Source organism: Poecilia reticulata, linkage group LG21 (genome assembly GCF_000633615.1).
Source record: "Poecilia reticulata strain Guanapo linkage group LG21, Guppy_female_1.0+MT, whole genome shotgun sequence".
Taxonomy (NCBI): domain Eukaryota; kingdom Metazoa; phylum Chordata; class Actinopteri; order Cyprinodontiformes; family Poeciliidae; genus Poecilia; species Poecilia reticulata.
Window position 1 is genome coordinate 5,183,831 of NC_024351.1, and position 10,201 is coordinate 5,194,031.

Below are 10,201 nucleotides of genomic sequence, written 5' to 3' on the forward strand. Positions count from 1 at the left end.
GATGGATGGAGGAATAGATGGATGGATGGATGGATGGATCGATAAGCTGATAGGTAAATGGATATATAGAATTTATGAAATAAATATCTGACCATCCTCCATCTTGTTTTTCCAGACTCTAAATCACATTGTGGAAATTGTACCTCAGGATTAAACCTGAACCCTGAAATAATCATTATTTCTGTAAATAAATCTGTTTTAAATCCATTTTAAAAAATCCTGAAGGAGAGAAACTTTAAATCTTGATCTAAAAATATTCCAACACTAAAAACTACAGAATGTCAACGATTGTTTTCAGCAGAGAATAAAAAGCCGGTGCAAAGCGCAGCAGTTTGAGTCGCCCCTCCGGCCCAAAGTAAGTCCTCGATGAATGACAGCGCAGCGATACAAGACGAGGCAGCTGCAAGAGCTAAAATTCATAGCTTCCAACACTAACAACCCGCTCGGCGATGCATCTTTTTTGTCATTTCAATTATAGATCCTTGTCTGATGGAGAAAGGCGCCGTAAATTATGTGAGCTCCCAACAACACCTCACATCCTCACTGCTCATTGTCACCGCCCCGCTCCAGTCCTGCAGCTTTTAACGGCCTCCTCCTCTCAGTCATTGTGGCGACTGGATCGACAAAAGCCATTTACAATTATCTGTGGCAAACAGAAGTGGGCTGCCGCTCGGAAGGACAGAGCAGAGACACTTATAGGTTCTGTTTGAACCCGTTTGGGTCAATTTCCCCACAGAAATGGCGTCCAACCAGAATCATATGAGATAGCTTTCTGTTTATGAATGATGGATGTTTCACTGGGGCTGCACAGTGGCGCAGTTGGTAGAGCTGTTGCCTTGCAGCAAGAAGGTTCTGGGTTCGATTCCCGGTCTTTCTGCATGGAGTCTCCATGTTCTCCCTGTGCATGGTGGGTTTTCTCCAGGTTCTCCGGTTTCCTCCCACAGTCCAAAAACATGACTGTCAGGTTAATTGGCCTCTCTAAATTGTCCCTAGGTGTGAGTGTGTGTGTGCATGGTTGTGTGTCTCTGTGTTGCCCTGCAACAGACTGGTGACCTGTCCAGGTGACCCCGCCTCTCGCCCGGAACGTCAGCTGGAGAGGCACCAGCACCTCCTGACCCCACTGAGGGACAAGGGTGTAAAGAAAATGGATGGATGGATGTTTCACTGAAATTAAAGGTGACCTACTATGCTTCCTTGAACAGGCTGGAGTGGATTTATGGGCGATACAAAACATGTTCATTAAAATTTTTTTTGCACAAAATCATTCTTAGATAGTGAGATTTGAGTCTAGTCAGCCTAATTTGATCTGTTTTAGGGCCTCTTGTCACTTTAAATCCAAACAAGCTGCTGTTGGCCACGCCCCCCAACTCTACATTACAACCAGAGGTCTTTGAACAGCAGAAGTGGAGCCTCCTGGACAGCCAACAGTAACGCAGCAAGTGGTTTCTGGAAGGTAAGTCAGCAGCTAAACACTTGTCTTTCAGTGGTAAAACCAGCTGACCAAACATGCTGGAGCTCAGCTTGGGTTGCTAGGTGATGGGCTGGGTTGCTAGGTAACGATCACTGCCCATGGACTGTGACTTACAATAGAGGTTTTTGAAATGACATGTTTTCAAGACAACAACAACAAAAAAATTAACTGGGTGATTTTCGTAAGAGCTGTTTTTAAAAGAAGTTGAGACCCAAGTGGAAGTACAAAAACATGCAGAATGTGAAGCTGGAGTACCTTGAGAGAATCCACACATGCACAGGGAGAACAAGCAAACACCATGCAAAAAGATTTGGGATTTGAACCCAAGACCTACTATTTTATTTGGTCACAGATTCGTTTATGAAGTTAGAAATCAATTTAAGCAAAAAAAATTGCTTTTACAAAACTGTTAATTTATAACTACGTTTCATTCAAACTGCTCACCTTCTAATCTTTAGCGCAAGTTGAATTCATGCTGAAAATTTTATTTTGCTACCTAAAATTTCTCGTTATTATTATTCTGGCTCATAGGAAATAGAAATGAATCAATTCAAATTTATCTAGAAAGGCAAAAGTTTGGTTGGATTTCAAGTCAAACAGTGAGATAAAAACACAATGTTTTAGTTTCATCTGGATTCTAAAACTAAAACATACAAATCACATACTAGGAAACATGGAAATGTACATCTGAAGCTCTGAGTCACCTGTTATGCTTTGCTGCTATTTTATAATGTGAGCACCTGGAAACTGTTTTATCCAATAACTATAACCAGTGGTCGGAAATCGGACCCAATGATCCGTGACAAGAAAATAAAACGGAAACCAGGGGCTACAGAGCAGTGGAGAGGATAAAAAAAAAGAAATGTCAGGTTTTATAGAGGTTTTTATGTCCAAATTCAGACTCGCGTATATTTCCTTTAGTTGTAAAATCGAGTCATGTGTAATAGTGTCCAGGCTGAGACCCAGCAGTTTATTGGTTTTCCTTTAAGAATAAAAACATGTGAAACAAACGCAGTTTAAAATTTAAAACTCATCTTTTTCGCATCATTCATACAATTATCAGCTAATATAGAAGAAACAGCTCATTTTATGTTTATTAATCCTGCAAAAAAATAAAAAATAAATTAATTTCCTTGGGAAATGAATTTCTCTTGAAAATAGGAAAGACATGAGAACAAGTTCTTCAAGAAAGGGAGGTGAGTGATGTAAGGTGTGAAGTGACAATTACAAGCTTCACATCCTATTTAAATTTATTATTTAAATCTGCTCAAGCTTCACCAATATATCGGTCCCAATGTCAATCAAGCTCATGTACTCGTTGCTAAATATGCTAATAACAGAGAAAAAACTTAATGTTACAGGAAAACTGCCGTCATTGGTGGCCATGCTAAGTAGCCTGAGCATTCATGACAGCTTACCAAAGAGCGTCACACTGAGAGGTGATTGACAGCGCTAAGACCCGCCTCCTGGCTCTGATTGGTTGTTTCTAGATAGCACAAATAGAACGCAGAGGAGCTTGATTTTTCACACATTACGTGTCTCATGCTAAACAGTCACGACATGGTGACAGTTTCAACAAATGTGTAAAAAAAATACACATTTTTCTAATAAAAGTTATACTGCAGTTTTTACAAGGCTAACAATAGTCTGTGTTAATATCTTAGTTAAAAACAGTTGTGTCTTCATGTGGGTTTTCCCAACTGAATAACTGTAGTCAAACTTTATTCTTTTATCTGCAGTAAAACATGAATTTAATATACTGTCTGTGTAAAAACCATTTATTTTCAAGTCTCTCTTGTCCTGAAATGCGATGATTCCGGACTGGTGTTGTGTTTAATCAGATTAGCGGCGGAGCAGACCCCTGACAGGAATGAAAAACACTAACTCACGCAGACACAAGCGCCATTCTGCATATGATGGATGCTGCAGATAAAGCGGTCATTAATCTCATTCACACAGCGTTCTGCCAGCAGAGCCCCAGAGGCAGCAGACAGGACTGGACCACAGGCTCCACCATCGATAATCTCAGCATGGACTCGGTTTTTTCACAAGGTTTTTTTAAACTACTGTCACCGCTAAAGCTGGAAGACAAAAACTCTGAGTGCCCCAGCGGGTGTTGTCATTTTAACTAAGATTTGCTCCAGTTAATGAGCTCCATGTCTGATATGATGGATAATCCAGCTGTTTGATTGATTAAATAATTATTGAGTTCATGTAGTTGCCTATAAAAGCCTCCTGACATCACCTTCTTACATACTTAAGCTACTCATCAATTACTTCATCAACAAAAATGTTGGATAATTTCTCATAATTATTCTGATGTTTATGATTTCCTGAAGTATCTTCATGACAAGTTTGGGTTTTTGGAAAATGGTACAACGTTTCTTGATGCTCCAGCAGATCATAAATAAGGTTTGAGGCAACAAGCAGAAGAAAATCTACACTGAATGGCTCACAGATTGCTTCTAATTAAACATTAGCCCAGTAAAGCAACGTTTTCCTGAGAAAAGCCAACATCAAAATCAAGTTCTGGATCATGTTGAGTCAAATCTTCCGCTTCCTGGGACATTTCTTGCAGAGCTAGTGCGATTTACCCATCAGGTGTTACTCTGCAGTCCTGCAACACTTAGTGATGTCAGAGAGATTTAAGGCTGCAGTGAGCCAACAGCACCCTCTGCTGGACACAGCAAATACTTCACTTTTTTAGTTAAAGAAAATGCAATATGAGAATAAAGTCATAATATTATGATTAAAGAAAAAAAATTAGAATAAAATCCTATTACCAAAATAAAAATGAACTAATATGAAAATAAAGTTCTAATATTATGAGAAAAATCATGATAAAATGAGGAATGTTTAGTATCTTGTGAAGTTACGTTAATAAGGAAATTCTTTATCTTTTAACATTTCAGCATCAATTTATTATGAGTAACATGACTTTGAAATGATTCTGCAAATGACTATTTCAAAGAAAGAACCACAAAAACCTGCCGAGTTGATCACATCGTTATTGGCATTCTGTTTCACCACGCAAAAAATTTAAATAAAGCAAATATTACAAATTTTCCGTTTCACTCTAAATGAGCAAACAACTTCTGAACAGTTTCACCTAATTAGGAACCATCCTAAGCAACAAAACGTCGCTGGGAACCAAAGTTTTCCTTCCTGTGGGTCAATGGGAAGAGTTGTCATGTGACAATCTGAAGGCTGTGGGTTCGATTCCAGCTTCCTCCCACCACAAAATACTACGTCTATTTAGATAATCTTTAAATAAAGCTAAAGGCCTTAACCTTTCCACCCACTGACAAAATTCTTTTTAAGGGGGATCTGTTAAGCAAAATTCACATTTTACACGTTTTTGTGCTTCCATTTGGGTTTTTATGCTTCTACAAACAGTCCAAGTGCTTAACAAAACCACCCGTCTGTGTTTTCTTACAATAAATTAACGTTTTTTGGTGTCTAAAAAACAAGCCTTTCAAAAAGCCTCCAGCCCGTTACCTAGCAACGCCAGCGGAACTCGGCCTGTCACCTAGCAACCCAAGCAGAGTTCCGACACGTCACCTTTACAATGAAAAGAAAATCTGAATTGAGCAAATCCTAGATAAGATAGAGAGTCTTACCAGGGTGTGCGAGTTTTGTGTTTGAGAGCAGAGCATCAGGATGAGGCAGGCTGTAGATGGTGACCACGCCGCTGGACGTGGCGACAGCCAGCAGGCCCAGCCTGGGCAAGAAAGGAGCCTAAAGGCAAAAGGAAAGATGAGACTGCATGTTTTTAAAGGTACACAACACATACATGTTGAGTTTAATTGACTTTATTTGGGATCCACATTTAGCTGCAGCAATGCTAGTTTTACAGTGATCCATACATCACTTCATTACAACATTAAAACTATTTTTAGAACATAAATGAAAAGAAAACAAGAAGACAACATGGCAGAAAATACATGGTTTTAGGTTGAACACATTATTAACTCTAATATGAAACCAATAATTTATATTGTTGACTGTTTTCTGTAATATTGTTTTATCTGTGCTTTAAAATGTTCCACTATTATTAAACATAACACCAGCTGGCATTAAATAATGTTAATGTTCTGTACGTTAACTTTTGGTAAAATGAATCTATTTTTAATATCATGCCTACTGAAATGATTCTGTGTATATTGACTAAATAATATATTCTGAAGTAAACTAAGTAGCTTCTGGCTGAAAAATACACAAAATGCTAATTATTTTGACCTTTCTGACAGAGTCAGGAAGCTCCCAGCCTCCTGCTGGACACCACTTTAACTGCCAGATGAAGCCTTTGTCCTGAGCCAAACCGTAAGCCAGGGAGGGCTGAGAGTCTGGTCTGCACAGGATTTACACAAACAATTATCAATCAGTCAACAGTAAGACTGAAAAAGGAAATTGATTTGAGTTCAGTCTGGATGCATGTATTTTATATCTACCTCTTGTTGTACTCCAGTTTGCCACAGTCCCACAGCTGGACCAGTCCGGGTTCTGAGTAGGTCTGGTTCACATAGTGCATGTCATCCATCCCTCGATGGCAAGCCAGAGCGATGTACTGGGAGGCCGGAGCGCCGTCCGGGGTGGGACACCACTCCAGGGCCCAGACGGGTCCACCAGCAAACAGAAACATGTCCCAGAAGCCCGGGTGAGCTGCCATCGACTCAAACCTGACAGGTTCAGCAACAAGTCAGCTTAACTCAACATTCACTCAACCTTTCAAGGCTCATCAGTCTCACCTGCTGAGTCTCAGCAGCGGCGTCTCTTCCTGGTTCAGATTGTCTCTGGACACTTTGAAGGCAGCAGACTCCAGTTCTTGAGGAAGGTATTTTTCTAATTCACTGAAAAACCAATGACTTAGATTGACTGACGGCTAATGTTATATGACAGTTTCATAAATGTCCTGACATGCTAACAGTTTATTATCCACACTAACATGGTCTGGATCACATCATCAGCTGCTGACAAGCTGCTAATCTACATCCTTTGGCTGATTAAGACATGTACAAATTGCGTATCTATTTGAGAATTTTACTGATTAATTATCTATAAACCCTGCAATTAACTCGATTAAGATTTTTAATCAAGTTCCACCACTAATTTGTTTATTATTCCAAGTAAATGATTCAGCTAAAAAAGCAAACAGATGAAAATAATCTACTTTTCTGGTACAGGCTCCCAGTTGTTAGTGGAAGGAACCCATTCTGGAAACACCCAGCTGCTGTGGTTCTCTTCCCGGCTGAAAGCACAGACACATGGTCAAAAATACAAAAACTAACTGGATTTCTAGCTGCATCACTAGAATTTTCTTTCTATTCATTTATTCTTACAATTTTTTTGTCATCTCAGCAGAATCCAGAATTGTTCTGATGGTATTAAAGTCGATTCCGTTGTGAGGTTTTCCATTTGAGCTCTTTGGCTGGGGAACATAAACAATCAGGATGAGTTTTCACATAATTCACCAAAAGAGGTTATTTTATTGATAATTAAGTTTAGATTTATTAAGAAACAAAAATATTATTAAAGTAAATTAATAGTAAGGAATATTTAGACAAACAATCAATCTCTGATTTTTATTTCAATGTCAAATTAAAGTAAATATTAAATAATGAGTCAGTAGTATCTAAACCATTAACATTACAATGTCAAACCCAGCGTATTTAATGAAAGTAAATATTACGCATCATCTCACTTGGTGAAAAACTGGATGAAATTTCTCTGGTTCCCCAAAATCTGATTCAGCATCTGACACTTCCTCATATTCCTCTTCCTCATCGGCTTCTTCGTCTTCCATATTTGGCACAAAGTCTTTCTCAACGTCATCAACTTTTCTCTTTCGACCTTGAGCACAGACATAAAATCACCAAATGTAGCATCACACAAAGTCGCCATTTTTTCTTCACGTTTATATGCTTTTTTTGGGAACCAAACTTTCTATTTATGCACACATTATTTCCCATTTTTTAGTTTCTTTTACCCGTAGCTGTTTTTTCATCAACACTGATTACAAATGAATCTGGTGATACTCAAACAGAAGCTACAATGTGTGACGGGGGCATCCGCTGAACCTTTTGTCCGTTTGGAAGATTTCTGTTCGGATCCTTCGTCTTCGTGCAGCTTGGAGTCGACTTCATCTCTGGGATGAGAGAAAACCTCTTTGGCTAAAAGTTGGAGGTACTTCAGCGCCCTGCAAAAAGAAATAAAGAAATATAGAACTTCATATTGAGAATCCACATGGCTAACAGATGATATGGCTTCTTACAGATTTTGTATCAAATTTCCTGAATACTCATAAATTTCTCACAACTTTTATGCATTAATTCAAGAGTTCTCTTGAATTTGACTCTTGACTTACGCTTTAGCAGCTCCTCTCCGGCGACGGCCCCCAGTCTGGACCTCCTCATCGGGTTCAGCAGGAGGATCTGGTTTTTCTTCATCCGGAGGGTCTTTAACTTCCTCTACAGGCTTCTTTCTGACATACTTTCTTTTCGGCTTCAGTGACCCATTTTCCTGCTGGACAGAATTTTCTACAACACCGCCTCCAGTTTCTCCAGTCGGCAGGTCCCCAGCAGCAGAGGCAGTTTCTGCAGGCTGTGTTTTTCTGGGTCTTTTTGGTTTTCTAGGAGTTATTACTGTGTCAACAGAGTCTGCAGGGATTGTTTGTGGTGATTCTTCTTCTCCATTTGTGGTGTGTTGTTCAGGTGTTTGAGTTTTTCTCGGTTTTGTGGGAGTCTTTCGAGAGGTTGCTCTTTTCCCCACTGACTTTCGAGTGGATTTCTGTTTGACGCTTTTAACAATATCTGTGTCATCGGTTTCAAAATCAACATACTTAGAATTTCTCTTTCGTTGTCGTCCTCTTGAGCTAGAAGACAAATAACTATCCTGCTGTGATGGCGTATCCAGCCCTGCAAGGAGAGATTGAATTATTTTATAATGCTTTGCAAAACAATTTTTCAAAAAAAAAAAAAAAAATGTGTATGTTTTTACAAACCTTGTCCAGAGTCAACGGGATCCATTGGCTCCAGGTTATTTATGTGAGGGTTGTCCTGCAATATGCTTCGTCATCTATAGGGCATTGTTCAACTTCGATTAACTGTACACTGGATGAGAGCATGATAATTCAGTAATATTGCATCATTTTTTTTAGTTTATTTTTAATAAACTTTCAGAACAATTGTAAATAACTACGATGAGTTTAAGCAGAAAGCAATTCATTAAATACAATCTGTAGTGAATTGGGACTAGTGAGTTTGCGGTTTATAGCGCTATATAAAAATATAGAAAAAAATAATAGTTTATCAATTTCAGATTCTAATTTAGAGTTAATCAAATGCAGTACAGACAAAAAAGGCAATAAAATTGACATTTACTGAAGATAGAAATCAGATGCTAACTGGCGTTATGGAGATATACCGTCACTATGTACACCAGACTCCATTGAAAAAAATTATCGTTTACGTTTACTGAGTAATAGCAGAGTTTATACAAGAAATTAACAAATAAAAATCAGCACCCTGCATTGTATCACGTTTCCCATTGTTTCGGTACATTTTTATTCGCAAAATAAACAAAACAGAAAGTTATTTCAGTTATAAAAGTCGGTTGTTTTCCTAGCAAGTCAGCAGCGCCTTTGAGCTTCGCATTTTGGCTAACTCACACGGCTAAGCTAACTAGCTAATGTAGTAGTTGCGTGTTGTGCTACGTTCACCTCAATACTACGGAAATGAGGATCACCACTGATTGCCACCATTAAAAGCTAATCGCGAGAGACTCTTGGACTTCCACCCCGGTGGCAAAGCCTGGAATTCCTGGTACCAAACTCGGGATACCGGACACCAACAGCACGGGATCGAATCCCGAGCGCAGCTCTCGGGGATAAACATGTAGATGATGATGGACTACGCAGAGCGAAAACCGACGTAAAAGATACACTACCTACTATTTAGTCAGGAAAAAAAAAAACTGCAAATACCTCCAGTGTCGGTCCCGTTGCATCTGAAAAATCAAACCTACAATATCCTTACATCAGACCGCCATGTTACTGTACAGGCATAGTGGTCTACACCGCCCCCTGCCAGGTCAAAGTGGAATTACAAGAGATTCGTTTCCACATCACTGGTGCCCAAAAGCTGTACTTAAGTAGCCTCAGAGAAGCAATTCTTGAACATATTTTTGCTCAAGTAAAAGTAAAAAGTAATTTCTGTACTAGCATATTTGTAGTAAAATATTCAAAGTATGAACAAACATATTATTACTACTGCTGTTGCAAAGTTTCATACATATGGCAGACATATTGGATTTTGAGGAATTTCCAAGTCAAATTTTCCACTTCAGGGGCCATTTAATTTTTTTTCCTGGTGATTATATCAGAGATGATATAAAGAGTCAACTTGAAGAAGGGTAGACTTATATTTGTCCAGTTTCACCTAATATCTCAGAATCAAATATTTTCCTTATATCTATAAGAATTTGAACAATTATTTTTCACTTTACCACGGGAACTCACTAGAAAATGTTTGTTGTTACATAAAGAGAACATGGTTGATATCTTTCAAAATGTGAGTTTTCAAGATCAGGAATCCAATCTATGAAATGAAAAATTCCGGTCACTGAAAATGAAAGGGAAAAAAAGTTAACTTTTTGCAGAGAATGTGTATATAAAAGTCAAAATTGTAGTTTTGTCCTGAAACACAAACAACACCTCACAAACATTTAAAATGC

The 10,201-nt window shown here is 38.6% G+C and overlaps 1 protein-coding gene across 2 annotated transcripts in view; it reads right to left on the bottom strand.

The window, feature by feature from the left end:
* gtf3c2 (general transcription factor IIIC, polypeptide 2, beta) overlaps positions 1-10,126 on the bottom strand; it is a 19,727-nt gene extending 9,601 nt beyond the window's left edge. Inside the window, exons 1-11 of one of the 2 annotated variants that reach the window (XM_008397192.2) lie at positions 9,453-10,126; positions 8,472-8,580; positions 7,836-8,385; positions 7,549-7,667; positions 7,173-7,321; positions 6,811-6,899; positions 6,642-6,719; positions 6,220-6,321; positions 5,923-6,150; positions 5,711-5,822; positions 5,092-5,209 (exon numbers count right to left, since the gene is read on the bottom strand). In XM_008397192.2, coding sequence (XP_008395414.1) covers positions 5,092-5,209; positions 5,711-5,822; positions 5,923-6,150; positions 6,220-6,321; positions 6,642-6,719; positions 6,811-6,899; positions 7,173-7,321; positions 7,549-7,667; positions 7,836-8,385; positions 8,472-8,496 — 1,570 coding nt within the window. In that variant the 5' untranslated portion in view covers positions 8,497-8,580; positions 9,453-10,126. The other variant, XM_008397193.2, reaches the window with a different exon arrangement.
* Between the last annotated feature and the right edge of the window lie 75 nt (positions 10,127-10,201).